Genomic DNA, 14,666 nt, shown 5'->3' with positions numbered 1-14,666 from the left:
GTGGACTGTTCATATTGCTTCCAGTCTATTCTGGTCTTTGTTATAAACAATTTAACTATATCATTCCCGGACCATTGTTTTGCTGGGAAGAATGTGTGTGAGGACGTGCCTCAACTATCTTCTCAGGAAAGTATGTCTCTTGAAACAATTGGCATTTCAAAAGGAACTTTTACTGAGAGAAAGTGATTGCAGAGAAGTCAGGCGGAGTCTTAAGGTTCCCGTGCGAAGCGTTAAGCTAATTTCCCTGTTCAACCCTCACTCAGTGCCCCATATCCACCAGTATAGCCAGTGTGATGCTGGTGCTATGACAACTCTGAGGCAGGATGGTGATAACAGGTCACCCTCGGGACACCGTGGCCTTGGGTAACAGGCTGGAACTGGCTGAGAGGGAGAATCTGTCCAGATGGCCCATTCCCCCTCCCTAATTTCCAAGCAGTTACAGCAAAAGCGAAAATATGCAAAGCCTTCAACCCATAAGCCTCCGCCCTCCCCTTCAGAACAGTAGCATTCTGAAAGGACCTGACTGTGTTCGTTAGCAAGAATATAATGCATGATGGGTTTTAGTAGAGCATCATTCGGTAACTCCAAGTTGCCATACTAACATTTTTAGTATATCCCCTTCTTGCTCATTCTAGTTTCCTCCTCCAACAGAAATAAGAATCGATCCTTTGGAAGGTCCCATTGTTGCCTGAAAATGTTATATTAGACCTACGTATTACTAAACTGCCTACCTTTTGCTTTTAAGGTTATATACAAACTACAAGTGGATCAATAGTAAATGCAAAAATTCTTTTCACTGCAAGGGTTTTAAATTCCTTTAAACAAAGTGCAAAAACCAAGATCCCAGGACTATATTCAAAAGTTTAAATGAAGCCTTCACGGGAAAAAAAATCCAAATTGTTAATACAATTGTAATTCTTAAAGTGAGACAAAGGAAAAATAGGAACTATGTTACAATGATCTTAGTAACTGTGCCTGTCCCCAGCATTTTAGTGAATGTTACAGATGTGCCATTGAAAAGTCCAGATTTGGTGGTCTGCACAAAAGCAGTCGAGCATCTCTGCCTAAATAATAAGGATCAAATCCACTAAGATTGGTCTAGTCCACTTGACAGCCCTGTCCTGAGGATACACAACCAATTTGGCAAAAAAAATAAAGTAAAAAGCCATTAGAATATTTGCTGGATTGGTTCAGGGGAAGCAGAAGCTGTTCTTTATAAACAGATAAAGGTCCCCAGATTAGGAAATATATTAAGTTGAACCTTTGTACTATGTTGAAGTGGAACTACACAGAGGTTTTATCTTTGTTTTAGCAAAATGGGGTAAAATTGGCATGTACAGTATTTTGGAGCTTTATGATAGAACAAAGCATATGGGCTTTACTGGATGATGACACATGTTTAAGCCACACATCTTACACCTCATTCTCCCATAAATTAGCATAAAAACTCCCACGCTTCACTAAATTTATTTTTCCTTCAGAACGGGATGAAATGTAAGCTAAAGCATTATGAAAGCAACCATATTGCCCAATTTTCATTACAGTTGTTGCAGGGGCATATCTTAATAAGTTTTTGTTTAAAAATTGAGAAATTTCCAAATGTTTCTGTAACCAGCTAAAAGTCTCTACCCCAGCTTTTTGATCTTGATTTCCTTGCATTTAAAACATATACTTTCAAATCAACAACAGTTGATTATAGAAACAGTTGGTTCTATAACAGTTGGTTATAGAAAAGAGAGATGAGCTTTGGAATGTTCTTTATAGGAAAACCTTGAAAATCTGGCTTTTCCCCCTCTACGTGGGGTTAGGAAAGAAATTGAGCCCTCATTGTTGATATATATTGCCTTCAGCAGCCACTTCTTGCTCAGCTAGTTTTGATATATAAATAAATGACTCCTCACCCCATGGGTGGTATGTGTCTTCTTCAATCTTGAGTTCTCTGTTAGATGCCTTGGAGTTTGAGGGTTGTGCACAATGTCTTAGCTGTTCCCAGCACTGCTCTTCTGGACAGAGAACACTGATGTCTTCCTGGGATCTTTTGGAACCACTCTACCAGCTTAGAAGTTCCAGCCCCAAGTGCTCCTACCACCATCGGGATCACTTTCGCCTTTACTTTCCATGTCCTCTCTAGTTCCTCCTCCAGGCCCTGGTACTTCTCCAGCTTCTCATACTACTCCTTCCTGATGTTGCTGTTGCTTGGTACCACTACATTTATCACCACCACTGGTCGTGATAAATGTAGTAGTCTTATTACCACAATATCTGGTTGACTGGATAGTACCTCCTGTCCATCTGGATCTGGAAATCCCACAGGATCCTAGCCCTCTTATTCTCCATAATCTTCTGAGGAATCTTCCATCTGGACATGGGAGACTAACCCATGCACTGTGCATATGGTCTTGTACACAATGCCAGCCATTTAGCTGTGCAGTTCAGAATATGCTGTTCCTGCCTGCACCTTACACCCTGCCACTTTGTGTTGGACTGTTTCTAAGGCCTTTCTGCACAGTCTGCACTTGGGTCCTATCTAGTGTGATAGTTTTCTGTTTTTATGGATCTGGTGCTTCGTGCCTGTTCTTATGCTGCTATAATCAGTGCCTCAGTCCTGTCTTTTAGTCCAGCCATTCCTAGGCTCTGGTCTGGTAGGATTTCACAATGTCACCCACTTCAGCTATCTGTCAATGGTTTGGTACATCCCATGCAGGGTCTGGTCTTGCCATGGCACTTCCTCTGCCTGATTTTTCTACTGTTACCTTGTGCATTCTCTCTGCAGCTCATAATTGGGTGCTATCTTATTACTTCTATTTTTTTTAAAAAAAGATACCAAATTTATCTGGCCTGGAAGAGTGAGGAAATTAAAAGTACTGAATGTCACAAATTTTGCATCCATCATATTCACTGCTTATTTTGAATCTGTAAATAACTGCACATAAATAAGTATACATTTGCAGAAAGTTTTTCTGTTGAACCAAGTGTCCTATTCTGAGGAGGTATCAATTACTTAGGGAGTCAGTTTGTTGTGGATTTAATAAGACCAACACAACTTTTGGGTTAATCAGAGACAATTTGTATATTGCGCAATATTTCAGCCAAACAGTGTCGACTGGCGGCCCCCAGGGGGAGAGCCTTTTCTGTGAGGGCACCCACCATCTGGAACTAGCTCCCCCCAGAGATACAGAAGATTCCGGATCTGCGCACTTTCCGCCGTGCCGTCAAAACATTCCTGTTTCAGCAGGCCGGCCTGGCCTAACTTTCCCTTTATATTGCTTTTTGATTTTATTTTAAACTGGGATGTCTTGAATTATCTAGGACCAGTGTGTTTAGTATATTTTAATTGGTTTTTTATTAACGTTTGTATTACATGTATTTTTATCGTTCGCTGTTCACCGCCCTGAGTCCCTTAGGAATAGGGTGGTATATAAATTTAATAAATAAAATAAATAAAATAGGTTCAAAGCTCTGTACATGAAGCGTTGAACAAAGACAGAAATTAGGTACAATGGTTTTTATACCCTTCTAGACAAAGGATTCTGTTAACTCAGCAGTTTATGTGATCATATACATTTGTCATTTTTAATTGACACTTCCATTTTATTCTTTGCCAACAGTCATAATTCTTTTAGCCAATTACTGAAGCATAGATTCAAATTATCTCTTGTTGATACAACAATATGGTCATCCTTGCCACTCTGACCTTTAAAGTGTAAATCACCCAAAATGTCTTTATCTGTGACAACTGAGGGGCAACTGAGGGGCCTCTCACTGGTTCTACATCAAAGAAGGAATGTGTCTGCCTTTTATTTCAACTGGATACATTTGCAAACACAATTTCTCTTCTACAATACTATGAACAAAGAGGGCCCTTCAGTGATCATCTAGCTGGACCCGCTTTTCCTACTTTAAGTTGAAACATACTATTTGATTTGGCATGCAATTATGTATATGAAGAGCCTATTCTACTCCTTACCCAATAATTAAAAAACCATTTATATGTGCAAAAAAGAGGAAGCGATTCTGTGAAAAATCAGAATCTGGATTTTCCTCCTACCATATTTTGCATGTGGCCATGAAATATAACATTTCCAAAGAGAGCGAGCATCTGTAAAATAGTCAAATGGAAAAATCAAGTGTAACTGCATCCATCTTCAACTTTTATTTTTTTCCTATATGAAGTATGAACCCAGCAAATTTCATTCTGGTCATTGTCCCATCAGAGAAGAATGAAATTCCTGATTCCTCAACAGCTTTTCCCCACCAAATATCCAATGTCAGAGATGAGAATTTTTCTCCCTCTCTAAAAGTTCCAAAAAAGCCTGTTAGAAGTATTGCATACAAATATGCTGAATGCCTGGAATAAGAAGTGCAGGTGTGCGTCATGCAGAGGAAGCAGTAGTTGGGATGCTTCACAATGGTATATGCATGCACTGTGTGGGACACAGGGCGCGAGTAATGAATACTGCATTTCTCTTTATACGATAATGATAGCTAGTGATAGGTCAAAACCATATAAATGAAATCTGCTTCTCTTTTATCTCATTGTATACTATCTATGAAATTCAGCAAATTTTTCCAGAACAGCTGAATTATATATGCCAGATTCAGAGGGTGGAAGGGGGGGAATGCTGAATTTGGTTGGGTTGGGTGAACCAATGTAACACTAACAGTAATAGAGTTGGAAGGGACCTTGGAGGTCATCTAGTCCAACCCCGTTTGCATCTTTTATCCCTAACAGGCAGGGCTTTGAGCTGCACGTGCTCTGGTTCCAGGCGATTTCCACCTCAGGGCCGGATGATAAAATACGTAATACTGTCGGCTCAGAGTTTAACTGGTACAACAAACAGACCATTAGTTCCAACACAGGAACTCTTCAGCCACAAACCAGAACTCTCGCGATTACGCCACAACAGGAAAAAAACAGTCTCCGCCTTCCATTTTGACTGGCCAAGCGAGAAGCCAATCGTGGGAGCGCGCTCTTGCGCAACGTCGCCGGTTGGGGGCGGGCTTTCCCGGGTTTCTATAAAAGGCGCCCGGAGAGAGGGGGCCCCGCTGCCGCTGCGCTCTTTGACCTTCTCGTCTCCTTCGAAGCTCCCGAGCGGACGGCCCAGGCACCCCCATCATGGCACCGAGGAAATTCTTCGTGGGCGGGAATTGGAAGATGAACGGCGACAAGAAAAGCCTTTCGGAGCTCATCCACACTCTCAACGAGGCGAAGGTCCCTGCAGAGACCGGTAAGGAGGATTTACTGCCTGGGAAAAGGAGGAGCTGCTGCTGCTGTCTTTGTCTCTGCGGGGAAAGGACCGTGAGCTCTGCCTGAAGGAGGCGCCTTGCAAGAGCGGCCCCGTTTCCTTCGCTTGCATCCCGCCGCTGTTCCCCCAATTTCAAGCCTATCGGCAGCGGGCCTTGGGTGGGTTTCCTGGGCGTGGGAAAGGAGCCGCGCCTAACCCCAAGAGCCCCTGCCTGTCTCTCCCCTCACCCCCCACCCCCCACCCCCTCCTTCCAATCGGCCGGGGAAGCGGCGTTTTCTTTCTGGCGGGCTATTGCAGAGCATCCCTCGCCTCGCGGAGGAGGTGCCCGCCGTGGCCGCGCCTAAATATAGCGCCCCTCCTCCTTGTGTGGCCGCCTGCACGTACCTCCGAGGCCGTCTGGCCGCGGAGCTTTATAAAACTGAATTGAGGGCTGTTGAGCAACGCAGATTCTGGCTTTGGGGTGGGGGGTGGGGGGGGGAGGAGCTGTTCGATTTATATTCCTGTCAATCTCACGAAACAACTCTATGAAAAAACTGTGAATCATAGTATAAGTTATATTGCTACCTTTTGTTCCTTGTTGCACAAAATCGGGCTCTGCAGATCCTGGTGAGCTATGGCTTTGTGCTGTTTATATATTTTTACCTGCACATGCAGCTGGATTATAAAATTCAAGACCAAATATGAGAGAGAAATTTAGCTAAGCTAATAAAAGCTATATAATTTAGACCCTTAAATTTATTAATAACATAAATAATCCATGATAACATTTCAAGGATCCAGGTTAGAATATTATCTTCCTGTATTGGCAGTCCTATGATGACTACGCCTATTTGCCGCTTCAGCTTTGCTGAAATCACAGTCATGTTCATGTTTAAAGACTCCCATCTGGTCTCTTTGAAAATGAAGCAGTAATATAGGGATTGACAAATCAGTTTGCTTATGAACCTTCAGTTCTTTCTTGTAAGTGAATCTTAACAGTCTTTTAAGTGATACTAAGTGAAACAGGTTGGCCAGCTGTTTTAACAAGAGTCGTGCAGAGCGGCCAAAGAGGATGATACATCTGGTGCCTTTTAACACTAAAACCCATTCTTTATAGGAAGATAGCATCCTGGCATGTTGCTCTGAACAGTAAAAAAATGCCTTTTAATGCTATTTGCATAACCCAGTAAAAATTCCTCTGGTAGCAAGGACTTGAGAGAAAGTATCGGACAGAACCAGACTCTTCTGGCAAGTTCTCTGCTAGCTCTATCAAATCAGAAAGGGCAAGGTGGATTGAGAAAGGAGTGCAGTTTCGGAAGTGATATTCGAAGGAAATGTCAAAGGCTCTGGAGGAGAAAGATTCCTAAATATAGGTGTTAGAGTAGTGCCTAAAAATACCAGCTACTGTACTTGGAATTGGAAACTTTATCCCTATTGCCTGCTAAAGGTCAGGAGAGGGGATGAAGTATAAGAGATACAATTTATTGACCCAGATACTAATTCTATTAATACCCCTTCTATATTGTGCTGCTTGCTTGATTAGTTGGGTAAACTACATTTAAATGGTTCTGCATCTCCTGGTCTACATTACTAATCTGTATTGAATAGAATATCACAATAATGTTTTGTCTCTTTCCTATGATTTTTCAGCCTGGTTTTAAAAAAAACTCAGGGAGTACACATAGAAAAAATTCACTGAAACACAAGTACTGGTACTTACCTCTCAAATTATTTTTCCTAAAATATAAGACATAAAGACAGGCCTATTTTAACTATGAGGTTATAGTTCACTATTGTAAGAAGCTACTGGGGCTAGGCATAACTCATGGGCTTAGCTTTTTTTTTTTTACCTCCTCTCTTTCACTAAGTTTTCTTCCAACTTTATAATTGCATGGTACATACAAAGGTATGCAGCTGCAGACTATTTGCTCATCCACCTAAGTGGTAACTGTTTTAATTGATGATTATCTCTCAGGATCTTAAATAGAATGAAATGTTTTCCCATCCCTAGTACAAGGATTCATTTAACTTCCTGCTGTCTTTCACTTGTCTGTGGCTTTTTTCTACAAAAAAAGACAAATAAATGAAGCTTATGTACCTATGGCAAGCAGAACCATACAGAACAAAAGAGTTACTATAATTCTTCACTATTAAATACTTGTGATTCTGTCTGCCTAAAATAGTTAATGTGAAATTTTTAGGGAGACAAAAACAAAGGTACTTAGTAGTGACTTCTTGCATAGTAGAGTGCATGCAATGTTTTATTTGCTCAGACTGTATATTGTAATAGCAGATTATAAGCAGGTATCAGCAGATGGTATTTGTTTTTATGTTCTGATGAATATCACCTCTTAACTTCTTCAAACCAAGCCACTACAACAATAGGCCAGGCTGGTATGAAAGGTTACATGAAAGCACCTCTGCTGTTTCTAGACTGTAACAGTGAGCTCTGGTAAGAGAAATGTGTAGAATATTTGAGCAGCAGGTATGCACAAGATATAGATATAACTCTTCCAATGTGCTCCTGGTGGGGGTGCCTGTGCTGGCTCCAAGCTCTTGATAGTTGTCAGACCCAAAAATCAAGAAAGACATGTAATGAATCATCCAGGAAAATTTCTTTATTGTTCCATATCTGTAGACAGAATAATGCCCAACTAAAACAAACTATTACTCACATGAAGCCTAACTTAGGGAACCATTAGGGAGGGTCTGTCTTTACCCTCTTTCTCAGAAATTATCTGAACGAAGTTGTTGCTTCTCTGGAATGCATTCTCCCTCCTGAGAATCTACCTCCTTACTACATTTCATCACAACTGATTACCTTTAGGCAAATATATGCAATTAAAAATACGTTGAGTTTACCCATCTTTGATTTGAGTAGTAAGATCAAAGCATTAAGTGCAGATGATGCTTTACGACATAGCCATAAGGTTACATCAGTTATAAAGGCCAAGGGCTAATAAGGGATGGGATTTTGGGCTCACATGTATCCTATGAATGTAGTAACTGAATAGAGGATTTGAATGCAAATGAATGAATGGTAAGTCTGCAATTGAAAGTGCATTTTAAGTTTCTGCTTTATCCCACATGATGTTCTTTTTCTTGCTCCAGAGGTGGTTTGTGGTGCCCCTTCCATCTACCTTGACTTTGCCCGTCAGAAACTTGATGCCAAGATTGGGGTGGCTGCACAGAATTGTTACAAGTTACCTAAAGGAGCTTTTACAGGAGAAATCAGGTATGTTGCCAGAATTCTCAGGCTAAGCAAAGCCACATGTTTTAGCTAGCAGTGTGCTAAAAGGTCATTTTCTACAATGTTTCCTCTGTTTCCAGCCCAGCTATGATAAAAGATGTTGGTGTCACCTGGGTGATCTTAGGACACTCTGAGAGAAGGCATGTCTTTGGCGAATCAAATGAGGTGAGTGATTTGCCTCTTTGAGTTTCTTTTCCCTCTTCACTGCCATCTATGACAGGCACTGGACTTTTTATACCCAGGGTATGTACCAGGATATTGCACCAAGCTTGTATACGTTTTTTTACATTGTTTCTGCTTCTTTTCAGCTCATTGGACAGAAGGTGGCCCATGCCTTGTCTGAAGGGCTTGGAGTCATTGCTTGCATTGGAGAGAAACTTGATGAGCGAGAGGCTGGTATCACAGAGAAGGTGGTATTCGAGCAGACCAAGGCCATTGCTGGTAAGAGACCATGGGGGAACTCTAGGGAAGGAGTTTCTCCTCTCCTCCATCCTTCCTGACATCTTCAAAATAGCAAAAGTCTCTTGTTGTTTTTTTTTTGTTTTTGTTTTTTTTTTTTAAATTAAGATCCCATCAACTAGGGAGATTATACTAGTAAAACACCATTTATTGCTGTTAAAGCAATCAGACAGTAATTCTAGATTAGGCATAAAATGGCATAATTCATGCTCAGAAAGTCTTACATCATAGTTAACAGGTCTTTTAGGCAAATCCGAATGTGTCGCTTGTGTTAGCTGCTGGATATACTAATGTCCATTGTAAAAAACAAGGGCTCCAGAGTTAAAGGGTCATTGCTATGACTGATTTTTCATTACTTAGGGTAACTGTCCTTGAGTGTTTTCATTTGCATCACTTGTTTTCAGCCTTTGTTGGCTAACCACGGAAATGCATGGAGGGAAGCTGCAAGACACCTTCAGACGACCAGCTGACTATTCTTCCCCTCTTTGCCATGTGGGATTTTTCCTGGTCTTTAAATAACAAGACCTTGAATATCTGTCAGAATGGTCAAACAATTGGCAGCTCCAAATCTCAACTAACAAATGCTCTGTCATACACATTGGCAAAAAAAAATCGAAACACAAAATACAAGCTGGGTGGATACGACCTTGTAGACGACCCTCACTCCGTAAAGGACCTTGGAGTACTCATTTCTAATGATCTAAGTGCCCGAGCCCACTGTAACAGCATTGCCAAAAAAGCATTAAAAGTTGTTAACCTAATCTTGCACAGCTTCTTCTCTGGCAATATTGTACTACTAATTAGAGCATACAAAACATTTGCTAGACCAATTCTCGAATACAGCTCATCTGTCTGGAACCCGCATTGCATATTGGACATTAATACAATTGAGAGAGTCCAGAGATATTTCACGAGAACAGCCCTCCATTCCTCTACCCTCAATAGAATACCTTATGCCACCAGACTTGAAATTTTGGGCTTAGACAAGTTAGACAACTGTCCCTGCCCTAATGTTTCCTTTTTTTCATATCTATTTCATGTATTCATAATTATGTTTATACTTATATCTGTTATCTAATATATGCTTGACGAAAATAAATAAAATAAACATAAAATAAATACAATTTATTTGCTTTGTTTTTTTCCCAGACAATGTGAAGGACTGGAGTAAAGTGGTTCTTGCCTATGAGCCAGTTTGGGCCATTGGAACTGGTAAAACTGCAACTCCCCAGCAGGTATGAATGTGACTGGGGACGTCCTGTTTTCAAACCTTGGTCTTTTTTTAGAGACTCCACAAGTGAATAGCATTTCTTATCTTCACTTCAAGATGTCTGCTACATGACAATACAACTTCTTAAATGCCCACTTTTTTTAAACCTACTTCCTCTTGCAGGCCCAGGAAGTTCATGACAAGTTGAGGAACTGGCTGAAGACCCATGTTTCTGAAGCTGTTGCACAGTCAACTCGAATCATCTATGGAGGTAAGTAGAATCTGTTCTCATCTTTGCATAAAACTGCTGTTGTAGTTTGTCTCCTTGAATGCATAGCAAGCTCCCAGTTTTTAGTTTCTGTGTAATAGTTCATTGATATTTGACTTCATCTTTGTAAACCATAAACCCATGCATTAGGAGTATACTTAATGATATTCTGGCCAGATGGATGATAACCCCATCCACACCATTTGGAAGAAATGCTTCTCATTCAGACAAGCAGAGCATCTCTTTGGTATTTGTTAAAACAATTTTGTTTCAGATTAATGTGACTCTCCCCAAACTTTGTGGGGGGGAATCAGGGTGTTCAGTCCTCTTAAGTAAATTACAAAGCCTGCCGATCATACTGAATAGGTTTCTGATAAAAATTTATTTATTTAAAAGATTGATTTGACTGCCTAGACTATACAATGTAATGCTGTGTGACTAACAACAACTAAACCCATAAAATATATTAAGAAATACTCTCCCTCCTAAAAAGTCATCAAGCTCTAACCAAACACCATAATAATTTGATTGTTGTATGCTATCCAGAGTTGCTTTTTGTGAAATGGATGGCTATTTAAACATAAATAACAGCCTTATACCAACTGTGCCTGCGCTGGGTTCAGTTCATGTCTTCGCACAATGCTAGTGGAAAACTAGACCTGTCTCCTAGGCAGAATAGATCCTACCAGATGATATCATTGCGTAGAGAGGACCTAAAGCATGCCCATCCTGTTGGATCTGGTGGGATGGGCATATACCTTCAGAGAGAGACAACCTGGCCCTGTGCCATTCAGGACTTTAACAGTGATAACCAACACCTTGATTGCATTCAGAATGTGAGAACCAGTGGGGTTTATAGTACAGGTGAATTTTGGAGCTGCATGTGCCATTGCATTGTGGATCAGATGAAGCTTCTGGATGATCTTCATGGGCAACTTCTAAACTGCATTGCAGTATAAGTAGTCCTCACTTAACAACTACTTGTTCAGCAGCCATTCAAAGTTGGGACAGTGCTGAATGAACGAAAATTATTACTGATCCTCAAAAGTTCTGGCTATTGCACTGCCCCTGTGCTCACATTATTGCAATTCAGGTGCTTGGCAATCATCTTGCACTTATGACGGTTTTGATATCCTGCAGCAATATGCTCACCTTTTGTGACCTTACCTGCTAGCTTCCCACAAGCAAAGTCAATAGGGAAGCCAGGAGGGAAGGTTGCAAGTCATTGTGGTAAGTCCTCTCCCCTGCCTTCCTGTGAAATGTGAACTGTGCCACACACTACATCCCTTGGTCTCTCTGCATTCACATCAACCCACACCCTCTTTCCCCTGGCTTCCCTGCACTTGTATGGACCCACACCCTCCTCTCAGTATCACTCGTGCTTTCAACCTCCTTCCCTTGGTCTCTCCACACTCACATGAACTTGTGCCTTCAGCTTCTGTATATACACACCACACCATAACATCCTCCTTCCCCAACTCTCATGCAGCCTGCACCAAGCCTCCAGGTCTTCCCCAGCCCCCACCCACCCCTGGTGGCATCCCACCACTTCCCACTTAATGACTTCCATGTCTTGAGGTTACGACAGCAGCCAGGATTGTCATCACTAAGTGATGCAGTCATGTAATGGGCTTTTTTATTGCGTACTCCACCACATGCCTATTGCCTAAGCTCATCTGATTAAACTATACATTCTATCTTTCCCAAAGCTTTGCATGGGGATTTGTTAGGAGCATTATCTTTAAAAAATAATAATGATGAAACACCTTGCATTTTCTGTTTTTACTTGCTGTATTCTACTTTCTGGATTTTTTTTCTTTTTCTAAATGAAATTTTATTCTTTCCAGGTTCAGTTACTGGTGCCAACTGCAAAGAATTGGCTTCCCAACATGATGTAGATGGCTTCCTTGTTGGTGGGGCTTCCCTGAAGCCTGAATTTGTAAACATCATCAATGCAAAACAGTGAAACCTTCTCTATAGAATCTGAAATAAAAAAGCTGGAGGGAAAACCAACCTAGTTGGAAGAGAAATACTGTAAAGATACACTTGCACTCAAGTGAAATGGCCTCACCTTCAAACCCTTTTCCCACCTTTATCATTCACCTCTGCTGCTAAAAGTGGATGCCAATATATGAATATTGTGTTCCTTCATAAAAGCAATACTTCATTTGCTGCCTTTCTACTTGTGAGAGGGGCTTCCTGCCTTGGTCTTCAGGCCCTGTAAACTAGGAGGCCTGTTTTTTTTCCACTTCAAATTTCTGCTCTAAAGGGTCATCTGCCTTGTTAAGGAAGGCATTCACCTCATGGTTCACCTAATTTGGACTCAGTGCCTAGTGGCTTGTACTTGCCTGTAAGTTGTATATTCTTTCTGTGTCTCCTAGGCCATTGGTAACTAGAAATAAACAAATGGAAAGTAGTGTCTAGCAATTATTGTTGCTGTTTGAGGGAAAAACATCTCAAAAGATTTTGCCATACATAAGACATTTTTAGAGAAAACATCACTGAATTTTCATTCCTTACCACTGCTGGTTCTCTTCCAGTGAGCTAGGAATTGGAACTCAACATAAATTATATGCATATGCTTATAGGAAAATGCAAAGCTATTTTAAGAAAATGGGTTATACTGAGAAGATATCCAAAGTAAGTAAATTGTTGTGGATATACATACAGGTTTACAGGTATATATCATTAGGCCATATTCAGTTGGTTGGTAGTAGGGATACATCAACAACCAGATACAACCAGTTATGACCACAGATAGAATGGGCTATTTTTTTATTATTAAAAGCAGGCATGGCAAATAAATAAGCCATTTTAATTATTCCAAGTTTTAAGAGTTTTAAAAGAGGCAAAAAGTATAGCTTGGAGAAGTCTACTGCAGACCTTCATTTATTCTGTCCCTGGTGAGAGAACTTTAGTTAGAGGTAAAATGTGGATTAATGAAGGAAATGTGAGGTTGGAGTTTTTTTATTTTGCTTTTACTGAGATTCACGGTCCAAATTATGTGTCTTAATTTCCAAATAATTGTATATGACACTCAAAACTAATCAGTATTTTAGGCAGAATGGTCGTGGGCAATGTGAGAGTGTTGTCCTTTGAGGTAGTCTGGAAAGAAGTACAAACCATGAGTACTAACATATTTATTGTAGGGTTAAAGTAACAACATCTTGTAAGTCTTAAAGCACTTTTCACCTCCTTGCTTCCTACCCCTTTTCTTTCTGCGGTAGCGTTTGCCTAGCAGATATCTAGGCTGTGGCTCTTCCTCCCGTTTCCCAGGGTCATTCTCACATACCATCACGTACCCCTTGCTCTCCCCGCATACATTTGAAAACTTGTAGAATAGCTTAAGGTGCAGATGACAGGAATGGTATCCTGGAGCATTGTCCCTTTTTTTCTAGCAGGCAGAATCGGTTGCAAAAAGCCTACAGTGAATTACCGGAACATGTTTCACTTTAGGATAGAAACATGAGTAACATCTTATACTGCTAAAATTAGAAATTAATCATTTCAGCAATCTAAAACTATAGTTTTGTTTTTATTTTTAATTAGCCAGAGTTCTTGAGAGCCCCCCCCCCAAAAAAAATTTTGGATTGTTTCTAAGAAAGCTATCAACTAATTTTAGATTATGGTTAAGTAGAAATTTCAGACTATTTTCTATCAACATCTTCAAGTAGCTCCTATGTTTTTGCAAAAATAATTTGAGCATCAAAACATCCTCAATTGCTGGAAGTCCCATTGATTTCTGAACCAAATTTGTCTCATTAATTTTTATTAAATAGTTTTTTTAAACAAAATGCAGTTTATGATGTAAGAATAAAGATTTTAAAAGAAAATAAGAGAACAAAAATTAAAACATGACTTCTGACTTTGCAACAGAAATTAACGTGTTATCCAATCTCCCCCTATATTACAAAAATCCCTTTGGTCCCTGGTTTAGTCCTTATTCTCTTATCAAATCTATAAACCACCTCACTTTTCTCTTTTCAACAAAAGTCTGTTGAACTATACTGGTAGGAGAGCATCTATTACAGCAACTGCACTTTGAAATCAACTTGCCTTGTACAAATTTTATCAAGGTGAAAATACATTATATTCAGTCACTGAATTTGGATAAAGCTGTTTTTGATGCTCCTCTGTTTAGATCAGTGTTTTTCTTGCCACATTTGAAAATCTGATTTCTTCAATTTAGCTCTTATATACAGTATTTTGTATATTGGAATCATATATGCAAGTCATTGATCTCAGTGGGGCTTA

General features: G+C 40.2%; 1 protein-coding gene across 1 annotated transcript; it reads left to right on the top strand.

Moving 5' to 3' along the window:
• The first annotated feature begins 5,036 nt into the window (after positions 1–5,036).
• Positions 5,037–12,828, top strand: TPI1 (triosephosphate isomerase 1). Its single transcript, XM_070938426.1, has 7 exons — positions 5,037–5,228; positions 8,337–8,460; positions 8,556–8,640; positions 8,784–8,916; positions 10,084–10,169; positions 10,328–10,415; positions 12,260–12,828. The coding sequence occupies exons 1-7, from the start codon at positions 5,117–5,119 to the stop codon at positions 12,376–12,378; spliced, it is 747 nt and encodes a 248-aa protein (XP_070794527.1). The 5' UTR covers positions 5,037–5,116; the 3' UTR covers positions 12,379–12,828.
• Positions 12,829–14,666: the final 1,838 nt, after the last annotated feature.

The sequence above is a fragment of the Pituophis catenifer genome, unplaced genomic scaffold (genome assembly GCF_029215685.1).
Source record: "Pituophis catenifer annectens isolate HBS135680 unplaced genomic scaffold, rPitCat1.0.hap2 SCAF_2, whole genome shotgun sequence".
NCBI classification, from domain to species: domain Eukaryota; kingdom Metazoa; phylum Chordata; class Lepidosauria; order Squamata; family Colubridae; genus Pituophis; species Pituophis catenifer.
This window is presented reverse-complemented; position numbering and strand designations above follow the sequence as displayed.

Excerpts from the sequence above, each read along its gene's own strand:
- TPI1 (XM_070938426.1), top strand. The coding sequence starts at position 5,117 with ATGGCACCGAGGAAATTCTTCGTGGGCGGGAATTGGAAGATGAACGGC. Across the intron at positions 8,917-10,083 it reads GCAGACCAAGGCCATTGCTG|ACAATGTGAAGGACTGGAGT; the intron begins GTAAGAGACCAT and ends TTTTTTTCCCAG. Across the intron at positions 10,416-12,259 it reads AACTCGAATCATCTATGGAG|GTTCAGTTACTGGTGCCAAC; the intron begins GTAAGTAGAATC and ends TATTCTTTCCAG.